Source organism: Hemiscyllium ocellatum, chromosome 28 (assembly GCF_020745735.1).
Source record: "Hemiscyllium ocellatum isolate sHemOce1 chromosome 28, sHemOce1.pat.X.cur, whole genome shotgun sequence".
Taxonomy (NCBI): domain Eukaryota; kingdom Metazoa; phylum Chordata; class Chondrichthyes; order Orectolobiformes; family Hemiscylliidae; genus Hemiscyllium; species Hemiscyllium ocellatum.
The window spans coordinates 39,078,208-39,102,658 of NC_083428.1; the positions used below are offsets into that span (position 1 = coordinate 39,078,208).

Here is a 24,451-nt window from a genome sequence, read left to right on the forward strand (position 1 = left end):
AAAGTTTACTTCTGAGAATTTCTGCAGCTTAGAAAAATTCACCAGAGGACTGTGGCATACTTATTGGCAGCTCTAGAGAAGTAAATAACTTTTAACTTTAAGACTGTTGTGTAGCACAAGTTTAAAAATCACACAACTCCAGGTTATAGTCCAACAGGTTGATTTGGAAGCACTAGCTTTCGGAGCACTGCTCCTACATCAGGTGGATAAGCAGCTCTGTCCGAAAGCTAGTGCTTGCAACTAAACATGTTTGATTATAACCTGGTGTTGTGTGATTTTTAACTTTGTCCAACACCAGCATCTCCAAATTGTGTAGTACAAGAGAACTCTTTAGATTTAAAAAGTAAATCAGAATGCATAACAAACATATTTATAAGATAATAGTTTTTGTTTTCTTTATGCTTTTAAAAAATACAATAACATTTATTTTATTTAATAAAGTAAATCTACAGCGTGGTTCAATCGGTTAAAATTAGATACTAGAGCTTATTTAACAGTTCCTGAGCAGATCATAACAGTATTACAAGTAATGATAGACTTGGCAAGTCACCAGCTCAATTGCAAATTATCCTCTGCCAGGACTGGCCCAATGTAATTCATGCGTATACTTACATTCTGATTGGTTGTTTTGTGCTTGAAGCAGATGATAGACACAACATACGGCCAGTCATCTGGTTCCATTACAACCCCTGCAGCATGAGCACATGTCACATGAAATGATGTAGAACAATGTTCATATGAACACTGGATACAGGCCCCTGAGTAGCTCCTCACTTTTTTTCTGCAGTACACACATTTCTAATAAAGACAAGAGAAGAAAACAAGAGTATATCTTTTAGTTTTATTTTTACTTGCTTGTAAACAGCAAAATATTTCATTGGTTCATTAATTTGACAAACTGAACATGTTAACAGGAATAAATATTACCATGAAGCAAATTTAAATTGAAAAATATGAACTATAGAGTAAGGTCTCAAGAGGATAACTTTGGTCAAGTTTCAACACTGTTACTGTACATAAGGAACCAAAAGGCACCATCTGTTTATGACTAAGTGTGCGTCAGTCCTAATATTTATATTGGGAATGAAAACAAAAGGTGCTCCCATAGGTTTCTTAAATTGTTATGCCTATAGATGCATTGTACCTGCTACGAATAGATTCATGTATTTGGGAAGACATGACTGATCAAAAGATCAAATCCAATATCTGGATGTAATCTGAATTTTCCATTTAAAGAATCATTTGCTGAACAAATTTCAAAACTTTACTTCCATCATGAATGTTATGCACATTAATGGCAAATCACTTAAATTAGCTGAACAGAATATTACTCTAAATAGTTGAACATTAACAGAAACCTCACAAAACATTTATAGAGTCAAAGAGTCCTACAGGACAGAGACAGGCCCTTTGGCCCAAACTGGTCCATGCTGACCAAAATTGAGCTGGGCTTCCCTTTGAAACACACAGCGTCACTCCCCAGTAATTTTCCTGTAGAATATCATTGAATGCAACATTCTGTACTCGCCCCTTCCTCCTAAAATATCACAAACTGTTTGGCACGTTTAGGTCCAGAATGTGTGTGTGGTTAGAATCCAAACGGCCAATTGTTTAAACAAAGTTTCAACCTGCAGTGACCTACACCATCCTGAGTTGCTCTCACAGATTTTGACACAAGTGCTATTAATCCATGACTTGATTCTTTAATAATCTTTAATTACAGGTTGAACAAGACTGAGGCAGGGCTGTGAGCAAATGACACGAAGATGGGTGGGGTGAAAAAAACCAGAAAGAAAAAGGACAGGTAAAGAAAGAAAGATCAGGTAATTTTTGAATCTCATGTTCCTCAAAACTCAATGATTTTATTGCTGCACCTCTAACGAAGAATGAATTATTGCTCCCAAGATTGACTGCTTCTACAAGATATAACTATTGATGTAAAACCCAATTTCATATTACTTAATATAAAACTTTGAGTAACTTTTACAAAACATTAAAAAGGGCAAAAAAAGAAGTGATTTTTAGCATTTCAAGATTGTGAAGGTGTGAAACTGAAAGCAAGAAAGAAAGAAATCAAGTGATTTTTTTTTTGGTCCCCCCACTTAATTGCAAAGACATTGAGTGATTCGTGATTTATGTATTGGCAAAGTCAAGTCACATGTTCATTTGATTAGCATTCTCGTCAAATTGCTCATGACCAGGAGGTCAATGAAAAGTTAATCTGTTTTCATGTTGGGGTTGTCTTGGTGTTCTCTCAAGAGCCCCTTTGAAACTTTTTGTCCACCCTCACAGAAGCACCTTGATTCTATGTCTCATTCAAATACATGGTGTTCTTCTTTAGTAATATGCTTAAGTGTCAACCTTGATTAAGTGCTCAATTCCTTACAGCAAACATTAATGGCATTTCAGATGAATACACAAGCTTCTGGCTCAGAAATAAGATGCTGCTGCTGATCATTAAAAAGTACTGAGTTAAAAAAAACGGCAGTGATGTTTTATAGGGAAAATGCCTGGCAGCTGATCTCCCTCAAATTTCAACAAGATAAATCCAGAGTGTACTTCAAAAATAAATCATGACAGCAGGAATAGGAAGACAGTATCAAAGTGGCATATAGCAAGCTTAGGCATACTATTCATTAAAGGATTGATCAGCACTTGGATACATTTAGGAAAATACAGACCACAAAAACCCTAGTTAGAATACTGCAATATGGTGTAGGGAGAGGATTGTTTAAACACAATCTTTAGCATCACTCTACACAGATAATCCAAATGGCAATCTACATCTCACACAAGATGTAACTGTTACTTCGACAAAATGGGTATGTGGTTTACCCCTCCAACAGGGCATTAAAACCTGTTTATCTTCTTTAATATAAGTTTAACTGAAAAATCGAAACCACATTTGAAAGGAATTCCATCAGTGTGACACCAGATTAGATGGAGATCTCAACATTTTCAAATGACTGTCTACAGACAATCGGCAGAGACGATCAATTTAGCAAGAATTTCCTGCTATTCGATACTTGTCTTGCTCATCCATCATCTTCATAACTAGGGCCAATGGCAACTGTGAGCCTCAAAGTCTTGACTTCATAGCATCTCCTTTTTCCGACAGGATTGAATGCACTGAGTTCAAAAAATTTAAAGGTAAATGTTCATCAATGAATGGCCCAAAACAACCCATAATTTGGTGTCAGTTTCAGTAGTGTCAATATTAGTTGTTTTTGGGGGGTGAGGGGGGGTGGGGAGAGGGGGAGGGAGATAAGAGAGAAAGAAAGGGAGAGTAATTGCAAACCACAAGATCAAACATTTAAATTTTCATCTATCATGTGTGATCAGCATGATTGAAATGTTAAAATTAAAGCTCCAGCAGAATGACAATGGCTGGTGTGTTACTATTCAATCTCTTCTCAGAGACAGCGTGACATGACTGATTTGAGAAACAGTAATAACAATTATGTTTGATTTACCCATCTGCACCTGGAATTGAGGAACAAAACAACCAAAGGAATTGAAAATTGGCTTTAAAAGGTACATAAAATCAAGTAGGAGCAAGTGGGACTGCAGATGCTGGAGATCAGAATTGAAAGTGTGGTGCTGGAAAAGCATAGCAGGTCAGGCAGCATCCAAGCAGCAGGAGAATCGACATTTTGGGCATAAGCACTTCATCAGTCCCTGATGAAGGGCTATGCCTGAAATGTTAATTCCGCTCCTTGAATGTTGCCAGCTTGCTGTGCTTTTCCAACACCACACACTCGACTTTAAAAGGTGCATGTAAAGTAAAAGCTCCTCATTAAAAAGTGGTGAATACAAACTGCAGTGTTATTAACTATTAAGAGAATGCTGTGTCATCTGGATAAGATACACCTAGCAGCTGAACTCATTGAAGTTTGAGCAATGTAAATCAGAAGTGCACAACAGGTGCTCTGACAGGATCACCAAGAATCATCAGTCAACAGAACAAAAGCTTTACATTCTGTTGCAAGAAATCACATTTTTCTGTGACTTCTGGAAACTTTCTGAATGTCAGAACATTAGAATCAAGGCCAACTCTGGCTTGAACCTGGACTGAGTTTCAGCATACCTAATGTTCCAGGGGTACAGATAAAGATCAGATCACCTTTATGGGTCACTGGATGGGTCCTTGTAGATAATGTTTAGGAAGTAATGTAGAATGATGAAACTTCACCTAAGTTGTGCATGGTTCACAAGCAAATCTGCCTTCTATTAGGTGTTCTGTCAATCATATAGAACAGTGATATGTTGAAATAAGAATGATCAGATTTTGTTGTGTTGTTCTTGAAGAGTTTTCTCCAAATACAATCTTTCAAAATAAAAACAAACAAATCTACTTCACTGTCAATGTTCATCACTAAGTATCTGACATATATGCTCCTATTCCACCCTCATAATTTGACCAGGTTAGCTCTGAACACAGCAAGTTTACTCTGTTTGCCATATCATGTATGTGCCCTGGGGTGACACAGTGGTTAGCACTGCTGCCTCACAGCGCCAACAACCCACATTCAATTCCAGCCTCGAGCGACAGTCTGTGTGGAGTTTGCACATACTCCCAGCATCTGTGTGGGTTTCCTCCCACAATCCAAAAGATGTGCAGGTTAAGTAAACTGGCCATACTAAATTGCCCATAGTATAGGTTATTAGTCGGGGTAAATACACGATCAGGGAATGGGTTCGGGTGAGTTACTCTTCAGAGGGTTGGTGTGGACTTATTGGGCCGAAGGGTCTGTTTCCACACTGTAGGGGTTCTAATTCTAAAAAAGATAGAATCGCTCCAAGCTCAGGAGAGCAAGAATTGGCAATGGGCACCGCTGCAGATACAGCTTCATTATCTTGAATTTTATTAGTTTTTCAGGCATCAGGTGGACCGCAGATTCTTTCCAGGTTGACAGAAGTGGGAAGGAATTGGCAGAATGTGCAAAGGGATTGACTTTTGAAGATACTGCTGAAGTTGGGTGGGGACAGGTGCAAAATGGATGGGTTTACGAAGTAAAACTCTAGCAGGAACAAGGGAATTAGAAGAAAATTCTTGAGTGCAAGGAATATAGTGGCTGAAAGCTTGGCACCAAAGACAGAAATAGCAAAAACTCAAAGAACTTTGTGATTAAAGTCAATTGAGACAGGCACACTCCATAAAACATTCCTGTATGTATGGTTTAAGCTTGTGAATTCAGCAAAGAATATCTAAATACTGGCAAATTTAGGTGTGTGGTGGAGGAGGAAAGCTGCTCTCTAACATGGGTCAGCTTAAGGATAGAAACCATTGTAAAACCTATTAGCCGAGTCCAGGTAAAACAACATATTTGAAAGTAAGATCAAAAGATAAGGAATTGATAATTATAGTCTCCTCTGCCAACAAAAATAGAGGCTTGTGGAACACCAATTTCACTTTAATAAATATTCACGACTTTTGAGGTGGACCTTTAATAATACAACTATGGTAACAATCATGTACTTCTAATAGGAAATGTTTAAAATGAACTTAACTGTAACTTGAGGATACATACAAAATAATGGAAAACTCATAGAAGGTATATCATTTGAAGAAAATGTTCACTGAAGCACCTACATAACGTCAGAGTTCAGAGGCAAGGAACAAATATTAGGCACTGTTGAACATGATTGGAAAGTTTGAAAGATTCTAACTCTAATTTGAAAAAGTAAACATGAGTAGGAAGTTATCAAAATTGTGTGAAGCTATTTTAAAGATTCTTGAATGTTCTCTGTACTAAACCGTACTTCTGGCACTTTCTACTAAATTCAGCTTCCATTAAAATTAAGAACACGAGGCTGTTCAAACTCATCTTAATTCTAAATAATTAGATGATGTGAAATAAGACGGGGGAACTGAGTTGAATGGACTTATCCTTTTGAAGGAAATTTATTTGTGGCATTGTTTGGGGTGACACCTAACTACAGGGGATAGAAAGAACCTTGAGGCATTCAAAGATCTTCAAGACCATCTGATTGAGAAATGAGAGCTTCATCACCACTCATCTTTATTTATTGGACATAAACTAGACCTTATACAGCATTCTTTTCAAGGAATGAACAGTGTCACAGGAATAGATGAAACGATGATGCTTAGTGTGTAATCTGAGTGCTTAGAGTCATAGAATCAGAGATGTATTGCACAGAAACAGACCCTTTCAGTCCAACTCGTCCATGCCGACTAGATATCCTAACCCAATCTACTAAAGGTGCCAATAATACAACTGCAAGCACTAAAATACTTGAAAATAATTTTGACGCTGTTAGGAAAGCTTAGGTAAAGTTAACTGGAATACAGGTCATTCAGCTATAATGTGTGTTTCAACAACGTGAATTAGCTGTGACGCGATTGATGAACAGGGGACGCTGCTTCTAAAGCACGAGCTTTTAAAATGTGTGTTGATTACAGTGTGATTGCATCACCAATATTAAAGTGCCATTTTTATATAGCACAGGGTCACACATGAACGCAACCATCGCATTACAGAAAAAATACATGTACAATTGTGGTTCATTTCATATTCATCTTTGAAGCAGTCAGATCCAACAAGGAGAGCAGCATGTCATCTCACTCCTTTACTTCTAACTAACCATTAAGTTGCTCAGGGAGATGAGTGGGTGAGGGGGACAGTATTGTTCCATTAGAAAAGCAAAATAGGCAAAGTGCTGACAGCCACAAGGTGTCCACCTTAAGACATTATTGATGAGGAAGCAATCAAAATCAATAATTCCTTTTTTTAAGAGCCAACAGAGTCACAACGAATCACCTGTCTTCCTTCGGTGTAGAATGATTCCTTATTTGAAAAAATGACTTGCAACATTTACGCATCTCAAAAAACTTACTGTCCGTTGTCAAATTTTTGACACATGTAGGAACATACAAATTAGGAGCACAAGTAGCCCCTCGAGTGTGCTCCATCATTCATTATAATCGTGGCTGATCATCCAACTCAACAGCCTGTCCCTGCTTTCCCCCATTTCCTTTCATCCCTTCAGCTCCAAGTACTATATCTAACTCCTGAATGAAATCTGAGAGATACCACCACAGCAAATTCATATATCTACTCAACTGATGTTAATACTGAACAAGTTAGATCTCAGATTAAAACTTGATTTGATTGATTCTAACGGTGCAGTTCAGTTACTGAACAATCTGCAAGTGTATTTCTAACACAAAGAATAAAGTGTTTATTAGACAAGAAGAACACAGACTATGTTAGACAAGAAGTTTGGAAATATTTCAGTACAAACATGTGTAAAAAAATTCGACCTCTCACTATTCTTTTTTATCCAACAATATCTTATAACTACCAAACCCAGCAAAAATTCACCAATATCTCTACACAAAGGCCTCTTGCTCAGGCTGGCCCAATTGCAATTGTTTCCTTTCAACAAATTTCGGTGTCTTTGTGCTTTTTTTCAGCCGCAACATGACCTCCCAACTCCTTTACTCAATACTCTGACCGATAAAGGAAAGCATACCAAATATCTTCTTCACTATCCTATCGACCTGTGACTCCACTTTCAAGGAGCTATGAACCTGCACTCCAAAGTCTCTTTATTCAGCAACACTCCTTAGGACCTTACCATTAAGTGTATAAGTCCTGCTATGATTTGCTTTCCCAAAATGCAGCACCTCGCATTTATCTACATTAAATTCCTATCTGCCAGTTCTCAGCCCATTGGCCCATCTGATCAAGACCCATTGTAATTGGAGGTAACCTTCTTCGTTCCAATTTTGGTGTCATCTGCAAACTTAGTAACTTTACCTCTTATGCTCACATGCAAATCATTTATATAAATGACAAAAGGTAGAGGACCAGCACTGATTCTTGTGACACTCCACTGGTCACAGGCCTCCAGTCTGAAAAACAACCCTTCACCACCACCTTCTGTCTTCTACCTTTGAGCCAGTTCTGTATCCAAATGGCTAGTTCTCCCTGTATTAATGGGCAGGAGAAAAACAGAAAAACCTAGCAGGCCATTTTGCTGCACAAGTGACATAGCACTATTTCAGATTTGTATCAATTTGCTTTACATCTATTTATTTGTATTAGATCTATTTATTTGAGTCTCTATGTAGCCTTTAATGCAACTTATATTGATATACATACGTCCATACTGGCTGCACTTGGATCAATGTGCATGCTGAACGCCCATCATACCCTCCGAAAGCATATATACGGCAAGACATTCAGCCCAAACCTTTGCTTCCCATCCTAAAACATCCTTAACTATTGTCTGGCTTCGGTGTCCAAGGATGTTGGTGCGAGAGAAATGGTCAGCAATATCTGAATCAGGGATTTGCGTAGTATATATGGTAACAATGTATTAGTATCACCTAGGATTAGGGGCCCTGCAGGTCGATGTCACATACAGCACACAGATCTCAGTGTAGCATGTAATGTCATTTCAGGTTGGCAAGCTGTAAACAATGAAGTGCCTCTAGGCTTTATGCTGGAGCTTCAACTATTTACAAGCAGCATATATGATGGATGAAGGGACAAAATGTAAGGTTGTTAATTTTTTTTTGATGACACAAAGATCAGCAGAAAAGTAAATTGGGAGGAGGAACCTACAAAGAATCTACAAAGGAATTTAGTTAGGTTAAGGGACTGACCAAAAAAAAACAGATGGAGTAGAACATAGGAAAATGGGAACTGAATGTTGGCAGAAGTACATTATTTAAATAGAGGCAATTTACAAGATTCTGGAGGATAAAGGGATCTAGGGACATTCTAGTACATAAATCACGAGTCAATATGCAGGTTCAGCAAGTAATTAGGATAGTAAACAAGTTATTCTGATTTATCACAAAGGGAATGGAATATAAAAGGAGGGAAGTTTTGCTCAGGCATTATTGAGACCACAGCTGCAGGACTGTCTCAGTGCTATTGTATCTTTTCTCAAGGCAGTTCAAATAAGATTCATTTGATTGATTCCTGGGATAAAGGGGTTAATCTTATTGGTAAAGCTTGAACAGATTGGACTTGTATCCGTTAAATATGGGGACTAAAACTGCTCACAGGAGCCCCGATGTGCCTGACCAGCATCTTCTACAGTTGCAGTAAGACTTATCTACTCGTAAGATCCAAACCCCTTGGAACAAGGTGCACCATTCCACTGGCCTTCCTGATTATCTGCTGTACCTGTGTGCTAGCTTTGTGTTTCATGCACAAACATCCCCATGTCCTTTTGTATTGCAGCTTTCTGCAGTTTCTCTCCAGTTGTACAATACTGTTCTTTCATTCTCACTTCTAAAATGAAAATCCTCACACTTCAATTCGATAATAAGGCATTATACCCAACACAGTTCCCATCTTCACACGCCAACCACTATCCCCTAAAGATCGCTGGAAAGGTTGAGAACAAGAATCCACTCCATTTTTCCCTCTCCACTTCATGGAACAAACTGACATTCATTATTCTCTAATTAAGATTAGATATCTAACCCAGAACATTCTGCTCAGCACATTTTAACTGTACACTGATTGAGACAGGCTAACAGGGGCAATATTGAACATGATAGATGCTGAAATTTGACCATCCCAATTTAGTTCTTGAAGTATGTTTTTGGCGCATTCTGGTACCAGCTCGGTAGAATAATTTCATGTCAAAAGAAATTAAAATTAGACAACCAGACGAGTCGGTCAGTTCTGAGTCCTGGGTCACAGTGCTCTCCAGACTGAAAAGAAATTGCAATAGAAGTCAAACTTCTGTTGACAGAAAGGCTGCATACACATCAATGTTCAAACTCAACATTTTATCCCATTACTAACTGGGAAATAAAGTACAACATTGATGCAATACACAAGCCAGCTGGGAAATTAGAATTATAATATTCATCAGCAACTGCTTAAGGATAAAAAAAATTCTCTCCTAGGTCTGTCAAATAAAAATGGACTGATTTGTCATATACGCTCTGAAAATTATTCCCCCAATAGGGAAACGTTCCCCTTTGTATCAGCTGATCCAGGCCACTTAGCAACCTCAGCTTCAAAAACTTTGCATTGACTGAAGTTAAGCCAAACATCCTTTTTCAAAAAATGTGCAAGGTTACTTCAAAAGGTTTCATCGGAAAAAGAAATACCTAACGTTGAACCATTGACAATGAAGTTATTCCAGTATTTATGGACTGAAATGTCTCCCCACTCCCCATCAATGCTATGCACTAAAGCCATTAAGGATTATTAGCTCTGGCTCTGATAATAGGCTTTTAAAATCATTATTGTGATGACAGAATGGAGAAGAAGTGTCAAGATGGTTTCAGAAAGATCAAGCTAGAAATAAGCAAGATCAGTCACAACATATTCAGTCTGTCTGTTTGGTAGGATAATAATTAGCTGTAATGTTCTAGTTGGCAATATCTCCTCACAGTGAAAACTCCTAATTGAAATTCAGTCCTTATGTTTAAAACAAAGTACAAAAAAACCTGAATATTTTAACCTGACAACCATGTTTTCTGAAAATTTCACATTAAAGTGACAACAATGTACAAAATCAGATGAACAGGCAGAAATCTTGTTTCACGTTGCAGAATGTGCTCACTGCTTAACCCTTCCAGGATCACACTCACATCCTGAGCTTTACTTGGCAGTTAATCTGAATTGACATTAAGATTGCTTATCCTCTGCAGTCACATTTTTTGAGGGTTTCTAATGGCAGGAATTTCCTTTGCATATGGACACAATTTATTTCCAGGCGCATTACAATAAATATTGTGAAATTCCTATTTGAAATATGCAAGCAGTGTGAACTTATTTCCAGAGAATTGATCATTCAGAACTCAGGGCTTCAAAAATATACAGAACTATTTTTTTAAATGGCTCAATTTTATTTGGGGTGGGGGTAAGATCATTAGGGGAAATCAATGGTTATGGGGTAAGGACATGAAGTAGGAATATCTCCCATGATCCTGATGAATGGCGATGCAGGCACATTCCTGCTCCTATTCTCATAAGGGACGGGGCTACAGGTGCTGGGAAAGATAATTGAGAGTGGGGCATTAGGAGGTGTGCATGTGTGGTGAGACAGAGTGTGTGTGTATGTAAGAGAGAGAGACACACACACACACACACACACACACACACACACACACACACACAGAGGGTGCGCGCACGGCGAGAGAGCATGCACGGGTGGCAAAAGAGGCAGTGCATGTGTGCACGGAGGGAGAGAGTACATGCACATGGCAAGAGTGAGTGTGCACGTGGCAAGACAGAGAGATTGCGTGGAGAGAGAATGTGCGTGCGTGGCGAAAGTGGGCGGGCATGGTGAAAGAGAATGTGTGTGCATGGCAAGAAAGTACCCACGCAGTGCAAAAGCGGTGTCAGAGAGCACTCGTGCGTGGTGAGAGAAAGTGGGAGAGTGTGCATGTGGCAAGAAGGAGTGTGCACGTGGCAAGACAGAGCAAGAGAGAGTGCATGCATTGCGAGAGTGAGAGTTTGTGCACTCACATGGAGAGAGAGAGAATGTGTGTGCATGGTGACAGTGTGCGTGGCAAGAGAGTGTGCGCATGGCGAGAGCATGCGCAAGAGAGGGAGCACATGCACAGCGAGAGTGAGTGAGTGTGCATGTGATGAAAGAGAGCGTATGCGTCCGGTGAGAGAGCGAGAGAGAGTGTATGCTGTCACAAAGTTGATCCCTTTTTTCTAAAAGCTGTTCACTTTCTAAAGGATACTGTGTCCTTGAACTTTTTCAGAGGGGTCATAAACAGGTCTCACTCTGATTAAACTAGTTTGGTACACAGAGAGGAAAAGTATTTTGAGAGGCCTTTTGTTTATATGCAAACAGATGAGACTTCAGGCCAAAGTGGTCACGTTTTAGAAGTGACCTGTATAATGAAAGTGGAGAAAGTGAGGACTGCAGATGCTGGAGGTCAGAGCTGAAAATGTGTTGCTGGAAAAGCGCAGCAGGTCAGGCAGCATCCAAGGAGCAGGAGAATCGACATTTCGGGCATGAGCCCTTCTTCAGGAATGAGGAAAGTGTGCCAAGCAGGCTAAGATAAAAGGTAGGGAGAAGGGACTTGGGGGAGTGGCATTGGAAATGCGACAGGTGGAAGGAGGTTAAGGTGAGGGTGATAGGCCGGAGTGGGGGTGGGGGCGGAGAGGTCAGGAAGAAGATTGCAGGTTAGGAAGATGGTGCTGAGTTCAAGGGTTGGGACTGAGACAAGATGTGGGGAGGGGAAATAAGGAAACTGGAGAAATCTGAGTTTATCTCTTGTGGTTGGAGGGTTCCTAGGCGGAAGATGAAGCGCTCTTCCTCCAGCCGTCGTGTTGCTATGGTCTGGTGATGAAGGAGTCCAATGAAAGGGGTGTGATCAGCTCTCTAGCTGAGCAGTTCAGTCCAGAACTACTCAGAAGTTCGAAAGTGAGCTGTGTGAAAACAAACTCCCCCTCTCTCTCCTTCTGCCCTTCTAACTTCAACCTGTATGCATTTGTTCCATTTTTAAACTTTTTTTAAAAATAAAGGTTTGCTAATTGGGGCTGTTGTGTATATTCAGAACAGCATAATTAAGTCTAGTTTGGATAGACAGTTCTGTAGGGGTTCTTTATTCTAAAATCTGATTGAAGATTTGTAGCTCGGGTATCCGTTGTTGCGGTTCTGCTCGCCGAGCTGGAAGTTTTTGCTACAAACGTTTCGTTCCCTGGCTAGGGAACATCATCAGTGCTGTTGGAGCCTCGTGTGAAGCGCTGCTTTGATGTTTCTTCCGGTATTTATATTGGTTTGTTCTTGCCGCTTCCGGGTGTCAGTTTCAGCTGCAGTGATTTGTATGTGGGGTCCAGGTCGATGTGTCTGTTGATGGATGTTCTTGCCAAACCACTACAGCTGAAACTGACACCCGGAAATGGCAAGAACATCCATCAACAGACACATCGACCTGGACCCCACATACAAATCACTGCAGCTGAAACTGTCAACCGGAAGCGGCAAGAACAAACCAATATAAATACCGGAAGAAACATCAAAGCAGCGCTTCACACGAGGCTCCAACAGCACTGATGATGTTCCCTAGCCAGGGAACGAAACGTTTGCAGCAATAACTTCCAGCTCGGCGAGCAGAACCACAACAATGTTCTTTATTCTGTTCTTTGTATTTCATTGTGTAATTTCATGAATAAAGTTTTGTCTGTATTAAAATCTAGTAGTCAACCTCGCTTACTTAATCCGGGTAATTTTCACTGTACACTTACCGAAACAAATTGCAAAGTTATGGTCTGGTCTGCCAGAGTGGTCTGGCCTAGTCCATGACTGTGCATGGCAAGAGAATGTGTGCATGTGCATGTGGTGAGACAGTGTGCACGTGCATATGTGCACACGTAAACACACGAGAGAGACAATCTTGAATGACCACACCTGACACAGGATTATACATCAAGATTGGGGAAGGGGAGAGGTGTATGCACATGTCCTTTTTGAGAGTCATTCCACTCCCCACTACAATACACACATACTTCTCATCCTGAGCCCACCGCCCTCACTTAGACCTAATGCACTTCAATGTGTGTCATCTGCTGTGCTAACTGGAAACCCAAGGCCTTGTGGAGCTGGAAACATAATAGCTCCATAATTACTAATAACTGGCTGACAGTCACTCTCCAACAGGGAGCTAAACCACCATGAGCCATATCCACTATAAATAGCTTTGGATCAGGATAATGGTAGTGAACTGGCAAACAGGCCATGGAGGGAAGTTTTGTCTCAAAACCCTTCCGATTAAGAATCCGCACTGACCTAAAAATCCCAGCGAATATTTGCAGTCTCCTCTTGTTGGAGAAAAGAAATTGCAATAAAAGTCAAACTTTTGTTGACATAAATGCTACATACACAACGTTCAAACTTAACATTCTATCCCATTACTAACTGGGAAATAAAGTACAACATTTATGCAGGACACAATATCACAGTCACAGATAGTGCTGAGGAGCCTGGGTGTGGTTCCATTTCCAGCTAGATACCTCCTAGTCCTATCTTGTCTCTCTGTGAGGAGGTGCCACCTGGTCTGGGGTCAAGGGTTCCTGTCCCATCTGTTGTCGTACCTTCACTCCCGGGAAACAATGGCTAGTGTAATGGGGAGATGGACTGCAGGTATGTGTGCCTCTCGGAGGGCGTTGGACCTGGCATTGGGCATAAAGGATTAATGGGGGGCTGTGGGATAGAAGTAAGTGAGGGATGGTGTTATATGTAATAGTAAGAGTGATAGTGTATGACTGTTGGTGGGAAATGTGTGCAGAAGTAGAGATGGACTAAGTGTGAGTTGACAGAGAGAAGAGTGTATTACTTACTCTGGCACAGAAGTCATTGATCTTCTTTCTGCATTGCTAGCCATTCCTCCATACCCTGGAGATGGTACTGATCTAGATGACAACCTCAGACCAGGCTGACAAGATCTGGTGACATGGTGTCCTCTGCCAGTCCCTTGAGAAGAGGACAGCTCTCCTCTGCCATAAGTACATGTCAGAAAATTACAGTGCCATCTTCCCCTTCTCTGACATGTACAGAACTTATTCTTGACCAAGCAGAGCACAGTTCTTAGTTTGGGAATGTCAGTGCTGGTCTGGTTGCACAACATGCTTTAAAAGGTGGCACAGGTGCAAGAGTTGCTCGTATTTTGCTGGATTTCCATTAAATGGCGAGATGTGAGAATGACATGCGGTAAGATGGGGCAGAAATTGATTGCATGGGGCAGGGTAGGTAATTAATTTAGTGAGCTTGGTAAGATAGGGCAAGAAAATTCATCAGATCTTACAACAAAAAACCTACTAAAAAATAGATGGATTGTATTATTTTGGTTAATTCAGAATTGCAAGATTTATCCCATGGGAATAGTGTAGTTGGTCTAATAGTTCAACTATGATTTTGAACTGAGGGGAACTGGGCCTACACCTGATCTTGTTTCTTATCTTCTTATGATGGGTTATAGAGTGGTCAGATTTCATTCCTGAGAATTATCAAAGGAGGAAAGGAGACAGCACTCATTTCAGTCTATTCGGTACTAAGGGCTGACAAAATGTTTTTGCTGTTCCTCAAAAAATGCATTTACACAAACCATATATACTCATGTAAGAGTCATTTTTTTTAGACTATTTTTAAAGGTTCAATTTATAGGGTCGACTATTGCACAATACTTGTTTTGAGGGGCTGAAATTCATGCTGCAGTTTAATATACTGTATTATTTGCAGAAATCAACTTGTTTGCACAACTAATCCCAGGTAAAGGGAGAAACACTGAATTACAGTAAAGCTAATTACTGCATAAAAACAATAGAAACGAGTGAATTACTGGTGGTAAATTTTATTTATACATACCGATATGAAAATTTAATATGTCAAAGATTAATTGGAATCCTGCAAAGTCACACTGCTCAACATCCTCGTGGCCTGGTATAATGGCACATTTAAAATGAAACATTTATTAAATTCTACATGTGCCTTGAACTTTCCCGCCAAATTCTTCCATTTCCTTCCCATTTACTCTTGTATGTTATGAACCTCAGCAACACTAGCAAATTTGTCAAAGAATTAATGATATATAGACATAGAACATAGAACAGTACAGCACAGAACAGGCCCTTCAGCCCACGATGTTGTGCCGACCATTGATCCTCATGTATGCACTCTCAAATTTCTGTGACCATATGCATATCCAGCAGTCTCTTAAATGTCCCCAATGACCTTGCTTCCACAACCGCTGCAGGCAACGCATTCCATGTTCTCACAACTCTCTGTGTAAAGAACCCGCCTCTGACATCCCCTCTATACTTACCTCCAACCAGCTTAAAACTATGACCCCTCGTTTTAGCCATTTCTGTCCTGGGAAATAGTCTCTGGCTATCGACTCGATATATGTAGCTAATATATCTCACTTTAATTCAGATATAATGGTATAGTTAAAATTAGTAACTTTATAACGATATTAACTTTTGGATGTAGAGTAAACAAGATGCAACAAGTACCGATAGACTCAGTGAATGAACAAACAAATGAATGGAGACGCAACATAGCAAACAAACAGCGATGAGTAGAGTTACTGGTGTGAATGAATGAATGCAATTTTGTTTAAGTAGGTTAATAGGAACATGCAGTTTCCTTTGTAATGTGATATAGCAGGGTCAATTTTAACATGACATATGAAAATTACAAGATTTTTTGGCTAAAACTAAGGTGTTGACTTTTACATGAGATCAACTTTTACACGAGTATATACGGTAGTAAGTGTGGAATCAAATTTACTTATGAGGAAAGTCTCCAACGGTGCAGGCGTTGTAAAAGATTTTCTATATGTTGAGTGAATCAGCATTAACAGAGCCACAAGCAGTAACTTGGGTAGGTGTAGGGTTATGCACACAGTTTGGAGAACATAACTTGCTTACAGGAGGACTTATTGGCACTGGTCCATCAAGCTGAAGGATGGATATTAAACATGGTCTCAAACTCCGCTTTGAAAAGCAGAACAAACAGGTATTAAACCTAGTGATTTTTGAGAATTAAACCTGCTCATAAGCAGACTTCGTTATAAATCACACAGACTTAGTTAAAAATTTGGAGTCCAAATATACCTTTGGACGATAACCTGGCGTTGTGTGACTTTTAACTCTGTCCACCCCAGTCCAACAGCAGTTCCTCTGCTTCATAGGCAGATGTAACTGCACTGCAATGCAGCACACATTGAACAAAACATCTTTCAATCCAGACCTGTATGAGGCAAGAATACGTAAACAGGCAATGTTGTGATCAATAGCAACAAAGATAAAATTTTGAGGCTTTAACTAGTACATAGAAGGACATAACATTTAATAGCATAGAAATTGACCATTTGGCATAACTGAACACCTAATCCACTGTTACAATGTTCAATTCATGCCTCTACCATTACCTGACAACTTGACAAGTTATTCCCTCCTTAATCACACACTTTTCTAGTTTCCCTTAAATGACCATACGATTTGGAAGCAAAATTAAGTCATTCAGCTCAACGAATACACTCCACTGTTTGATCATGCCTGACAAGGTTTTCATACCGATTTTTCTGCCTTCTCTCCATAAACCTTTATCCTCTTAAGAGTCAGGAATCTAACTCACTGTCTTAAATCTACTCAATGCCTCCACAGCTTCTGCAACAATGAGTTCCACAGATTCACCATCCTCTGAAGGAGTTCCTCCCAATCTCAGTTCTACAAGATCATCCCTGCACTCTGATGCTGTGCCTTCAGTTCCTAGTCTCTCCTACTAGTGGAAATATCTTATCCATGTCCACCCTATCCATGACTCTCAGTATACTGTAAGTTTCAATTAGATTCCAAAACACACACAAAATTAGAATCCTTAAAGACTAATGTTAAAATGGCAGATGCCACGGTGGCTCATCAGATGCCCATCTAATGCAGAATCTACCACGCAGAATGTTACTAACTGACAGCAATTAACTTCTTGGAGGATTCACAGCTGTAACGTGACAGATCGTTCATGATGCAAATTAGCTAGCAAAGTAATAATTACATTTAGCTATAATTAATTCTGACAATATCAATTTTGGTCAAATTTACTAATCAAATGCTCTTCAAAGTAAAACATTTCTCGTTCTCACATAGAACACAGATTCTAAACTTGCAGACAACTTCACATTTTCAAAGTTTGGTACATGTTTCTCTTCTTCCCCTGCATCCATTTTGTATATTACCCTATTTCTAGCATGACAAGCAATGTCCTCCTTGGACTGGATACTATTCTGAAAAAATGAAACTAGATTGTGAAGAGGAACATAGTGTAGCCAAAATATATCTGATTTTCTCTGTCTCACAGGAATGTCTGGAGGAAAGTGAACTGCAACTGTAATGAAGGTCCCAGTGACAGAAGTCTTTTACTGTGTGTATAATTGCCATTTATCGCTGGTGATACAGCATAACCTGGCACTGCATTTGCTTTTATAAGCAAAATTATCTCCACAAACCTCAACAGCACTATTCTTTAGAAAACAGCATTAAAACTTCATCAACTCTCACTGATGTTACCTAGGCATGGTGACAAAACGTCTGAAAACAAACTTACCAGCTCAGCAAGCTAACTTGCATACTTACCATCAACTTGAGCTACAAATCTTCTCAAAAATCCTTAGCATTAAAGTATATATTTTCATGTGCTTAATAATTAATTTGTGACCTCAATATTTAATTTGCGGTCTCTCTTGCAGCCAAAGCCAGAATCAGGTAGTGATTCAGGGGCAGGAAGGATGATGTATATCAAATTTACTCTCAATGCACCTCAATTCAATTTACAATAGTTATTAACATTTATAAGTCATGCATACTTTCTTTAGCTTTCCTGCAACATCTTGGTGAATCTGAAGAACTGAACAAAATTAGATAGAGTCATCAAGTCTTAGAGCACAGAAACAGATCCTTTGGTCCAACCAGTCCATGGCAACCATAATCTCAAACTAAATATACCACCTGCCTGCATTTGGCCCATATCCTTCCAAATATTTCTTATTCATGTTTTTATCCTAATGTCTTTTAAATGTTGCAAATATACCCACATCCACCACTTCTTCTGGAAGTTCATTCCACACACGAACAATTTTCATAGCCTGAATCATTTACAGAATCTTTAACAGAACTGATGTTAGTATGGGTGATCACTGAACTACTGCAGGGAAAAGACTAATCATCAAGGTCACCACTGTAACCCCGTTAACGTTTATTCTTGAATGGAGGTCAGGGTAATTTCCTCATCTGACTTCTGTCTGAATCCAAGTTCTAGAGGATGGCTCTATAATACAAAATAATCCCAGGATGTCAATGTCTGAACTCTTAGAGATTCATTACAATTGTTTATCCAATGTCCTGACACATGTTTGAAGACAAAGGCCTAATTTTAATAGCAGGAACATAAGGACTGACTCATTAAAACAAACAAAACACCTATTCGGCAGGTCAGGCCACAAACAGAAAATACACAGAATTTACAGTCTTCTGTGAGCAGACATGGTCAGAAAGGAGCACACTTCAATGTTGCATCAGTCTCCTAAGGTGTCCATGATGTGCTGGAGTTTTTTTAAGCACAGATTAGAGGTGGAGAAGGTGGCCACCCACATGCCTCCAATTAACTTGCTCTTAAGCCCCTTGAAGAGCTTGTTTTAACCAAGAGCTTGGTTGGAGAGAGACAGATCCAAATTTTCAAAGTTGGCAATGGGAAGATGACATTTTTTTAAAAAATGGTAAGAACAAAGAACAAATGTCTGAGACATGTTATTGCAGAGTTGTTGGGAGTACATTGGGGTACCTCTACTCATTGTGGCTGCTGGTGAAAATTTAATACAAATTAAGGATCCTTACATATAACGTATGGATAGTTAAACAGATGTACTCAATGAGTGATACAAAGTTGCCATTGTAAAGACTATGTCCTTTCTTTTGCATTTTTAATTATGTACTGAAATGAGAAAAGAACAGCTGTAAAACCCAAGGATTGCTGCATATTTTTGAAAGCAAAAAACCGAACGCTCATTGTAAACACTGTTTACACAGCTGTTGCTTTTAGCACATGTTGCAATGTGGTTTGTAAAGCAGCTGGAGCCAAAGGGTTGCATACAAATGGAACTTTGGTTGGCAGCATGTGGCTGGTTGATCAGTTATTGATGAGAAAGATCTCCTGCCTGTCTACAAATAATGCGATTATCTCTCAGATAACTTTTCGGACTTCCAGCAGCACAGGCACTTTTTCAGGCTGAAATTTATGCCTGAAAAAAACTGGTTTATTTCTCCTCCAGCAATTGCTTTAAGCTACGATTTTTAATTAATAATTCAGAGACCGAAAAGGTGTGAAACAGTCATGTTAAAAACCAGTCGAGGCATCTACAGGAGGAAGACTGAAGCAGAATTCAGTGATCAGCGGAAGAATCATTTCAGCAGATCCTGCAAACAGAGACCACTCAACTACTTTCTCAGTTTTTCATCCATTCACCCTTGTGTTTTTTTTTCCCTTCCTGTCTGTGTAAGTGTATAAAGGGGAGTTTATATGGGAATTGAGTTTTAATTAGTAGTGTTATATACTGACAGCCTATAATTGTTTACATGTAACTAGAATGTATTTAATTGCAATATACAGTAATTCTTAAGTACAGAAACCCGGTCCATGCTTTCTGTCAACCTGGGTCTAAAAGCCAAGTAAATTGGGAAATTTTGCATACTTTTAGAAAACCTTAAACTTTTGCAAAGACTCTGGGAATAGCGATTATTGATTTCTAGTATGCTACTCCAATGAAGTGTGACCATCACTTGATTGGAGCAGCTTGAGTTAGCTTTTGGACACTTGTCTGCACTAGGAGGCTGCTGGTCCTTTGCTATCCTGCCTCTCCATTCTTCTAAACTAGGGCAAGACCAGTGATGGTTGACTTACAAAAATGCCCTCAATAACTCTTTCCCACCTCTTGCCCATTCAAGAACAGCAACCTTGCTTCCAGGTTAATTAGGACCTTCTTCACTGGAAATCATGTCACATGACTGATGTGCAGACTGGGACCGAGGAACAATCTCACTGTTAGAATCTTGAAAGCCACTGGGAAATCCAACTCAATAGTTTTCTATGATAGAAGACCAGAGCTGTTCTTCTCTCCAAATATGCTGCTACATCTAATGAATCTTCATTTAGCTTTGGTCACATGGTTATATCAAGTTCCTAATCAACCATAATTAATCAATTTCAAGTTATTCTCTTGTGGCACTGTTAACGGTTATAACCCAAGTGTCCAAAATGTTGCTGTTATGATCAATATGATCTAATTTCAAGCGAAGGAGAGGAACATATGCATGAAAAGAGGTAGAGAGAGAGAGAGAGACAAGGGGATTACAATTATCCAGGGAGAAGGCAAAGTACAATTTTAACACCAAAGCAATTGGCTCAAAGAAAAATAAAGGCTCCCGTATCTAATAGAGCCAGTGCTTTGTAGTTGTTCTATGAATATGTTTGAGTCAGCACATGCTAAGATGACAGATGCTATGCACATAATACACTCCAAATGTGCCTTCGATTTAATACTCATCCTACTGATACATGTTATATACAGACATTATTTCAAGCATACATACAATTGGTCACAACAGTTACTTGCTGCGCTCCTCCATTTTCAATTTAACTCATATCGGATGAAATCCAGGCAAAGTTAAGTGTAGTTGAGGATTTGTTTTTCTGTGGGCAGAGGGGAAGTTGGAATTTTTTGTTGGGACAGTATGAGAAGAGTCAAGACAGGATTCATTATATTATAAATTTGTGGCAACTTATACACAAAATAGTTGTTATATACGGTTGCAAGACATCAGTTACTGCACTTCAAAATAATTCCCTGTTAACATGAAATGCTTTGCAAATACTCTGTATGCACCATTTTATAGCAAGTTTCCAACTTTGACTGCAAGTACAAACTGAACACAAATTACAAATAAAATTTGTGAGTGACACAAGGGAATTGAATATACCATTGCAACAATATTATAATACTTCAAGTTAAAGCGATTCAAAAACCTACAATGTTAACACAACTACTTTTTGCCCACAAAGGGAGAACAATTTATTGGTTATCACATGACTGTTATATTGGTTAGCTTTGGTTAATTTGTTATATTCTGCCAATACAGGCACTAAGCATGCCTCAAAACCACATCAGACTTTCAACAATTAACCTCCAGGAAAATATTGCTTCATGGACTGAACATGGAAATTAACCATTAATAGCTTCCAAGGTATTGAGTTGACAAAGTATCATGTCTAATTTCCATACGATTCATAAACTGAGATTGGGCCCCATTTCTTTTCCATATTTACAGATTGAATCGAATGCAAATCTGCAGACAGAAAATGAAAAGGCCTTAATCGACAGTTGCCATAGAAACATGGCCATATGAGTTTTGATTGACTATTAAATAACTAATCCATTTTGCATACTTCACCTTTGGTAAACAAGGTTAGTCTCACAGATACATAGATTGTGCATAACAATGAATTTACTTTGTACATGTAAATGCCATATTTGATTGCTTTGCTGGAATCTGAAGTGCTCACATTTAACCAAACTGATTGAGAATATTGAACCTTAAGTGCTTTAAAATATGAATATTAAGCAGTCAACTAGGGTACGCATTTGGTCAACTTTTCCCTTCATCACTTAAAGACATCAGCTCTTTGCTGTTTCCAAGCGGGTCAGTCACATAGCAACAGTGAAAATTGTTATACTGCCAGAGGTCCAAATGTTTCACTTCCATTAGAGAGAGACGACTGGAGGTGAGGTTAACATCAGGTGAAAGCCAAGCTTTAGAAAGTGGGACCTTCAAGGTAGCCTCAGCCTATATGTGAATTGAACCAGCGCTGTTAACATCACTCAACATCACAAACCAGCCATCCAGCCTATTAAGCTAGCCAAACCTCCTCCTGGTGACAATTATACCTATGAGATTTGATTTCTATTGTTAGCAGGATAGATTATTAGCAAGCGTGACAATGTGATAACAATACCAGCCTACCCCATCAATGATTGCTGAAAGTAGATTGGAAATGAGATCTCTGGTTGATTTCCTTCCCCCAAGTCAAGCAGAGTACCAAAGGCTGTCACAGAGCATCTTACCACTGCAAATTCTATACAGTCTGGGAATCTAATCTGAGACATTTTTAATCTTTCCTGGTCAGAAAATTATAAGAAATTGTTAGGAAAGCTTGCTGAGTTCTGAGAAACTTTTTTTTTAACTGAGATTAATGGTTCGTGTAATAAATTCATCACTATGAACAAATGAACTAGCAAAATTAAAATCTAATACATACACTAAGATTTACATAGACAAAGATGATAACTGAGAAAAAGCATTTCTTTAATTAAAAAAACTCCCCAAGCCAGCAACACATTAAGAAATAATGTTACCAATAACCAAGTTGTTCACTTTTTTTTTCCTGAAGTTGCTTACCTTATGTAAAAACAGAAGGTTGAAATGAATGGTAAATCACTAACGATAACACAACATTAGTGTGTTTTTGGAAACTAGCGAAAACACGGAGTTGAGCTATGTATGAGAATTTAGGCAAGTGGAGATGGAGGGAGGCATTGCTTGTTCTGTCTTGTTCTGGGCATTTTTGCAGAGGGCTGCTTTGGGTTGACATGCTGCTAGTTAGTTCCATCTGTGAGCTTAAGTAAATACCAGGCTTCATTGAGGAGGGTAAGCAGCAACAAAATATAGTCATGGTAAGATCTTTATTTTCCCTGTAAGTCCTCTAGTCTTTAGAAGTGCAGAGATAGCAGTCAGTGGACTGCAATGCTCCCTGTGACAGATGTGGGAGATCAGGGAGCAGTCAAGTGTCCTTGGCAACTATGTCTGCAGGAAGTGGCTGTAGCTCCTCTCAAGACTGTATGGATCAATTGGAGCAGGAGTTGGAAGCACTGAAAATCATACAGGAAGCAGACAGTGGGATTGATAGTAACTTCAGGGAGGTACCGCAGGTTCAGTCAGGAAGATGGGTGATCACCAGGGGAAGTAAGCAGGAATCTCCTGTGGCTGTTTTCAGGTAAAGGGATGCCTGGCAAGTAGAAGGCTTTCAAAAGCGAGATAAAGAGAGAGTTCAGATACAGCATGACCCTAGTGGTAATATTTGCATTATGAACAGCCAAGGGTGAGGTGCCAGAATACTGGAGGGTGGCAAATGTTGCGCCATTATTTAAGAAAGGCTGCAAGGAAAAGCCAGGCATCTACAGACTGGTGAGCCTAAAGTCAGTAGTGGGTAAGTTGCAGGAGGGGATTCTGAGAGACGGATCTCCATGCGTTTGGAAAGGCAAGGATTAATTAGGGATAGTCAGCAAGGCTTTGTGCATGAGAAATCATGTCTCACAAATTTGACTGAGATTTTTGAAGAGGACACAGCAGCAGACCTTGTCTACATGGACATTAGCAAGGCCTTCAACAAGGTTCTGCATGGTAGACTGGCTTGTAAGGATATAGTGCATGAGATCCAGGGAGAGCTAGCCTACTGGATAAAAAAATTGGCTTGACACTTGGAGACACAGGGTGGCAGTAGAGGGTTGTTATTCAGACTGTGAGACCTGTGATCAAGTAGTGTGCCATAAAGATTGGTGCTAGTTCTACTGCTATTCATCATTTATATAAACAATGTAGATGAATATAGGAGGCATGGTTAATACATTTGCAGATGACACCAAAATTGGTGGTATAGTAGACAGTGAAGAAGGTTATCGAACAGGACAAGGAGATCTTGATCAATTAGGCCAGTGGACCGAGGAAAGACAGATGGGATATAATTAATATTACTGCAAGGTTTTGCACTTTGGTAAGACAAACTAGGTGAGACTTACACACTTAACTGTAGGGCCCTGAGGAGTGTTGTTGAACAGACACCTAGGGATACAAGTACATAGTTCCTTGAAGATAGCATCGCAAGTAGA

The 24,451-nt window shown here is 39.4% G+C and overlaps 1 protein-coding gene across 2 annotated transcripts in view; it reads right to left on the minus strand.

The window, feature by feature from the left end:
• kdm4b (lysine (K)-specific demethylase 4B) overlaps positions 1–24,451 on the minus strand; it is a 509,300-nt gene that overhangs the window by 41,387 nt on the left and 443,462 nt on the right. The window contains exon 19 of one of the 2 annotated variants that reach the window (XM_060846205.1): positions 613–798. In XM_060846205.1, coding sequence (XP_060702188.1) covers positions 613–798 — 186 coding nt within the window. Of the gene's footprint in view, positions 1–612; positions 799–21,515; positions 21,855–24,451 lie in introns of those variants that run through there. The other variant, XM_060846207.1, reaches the window with a different exon arrangement.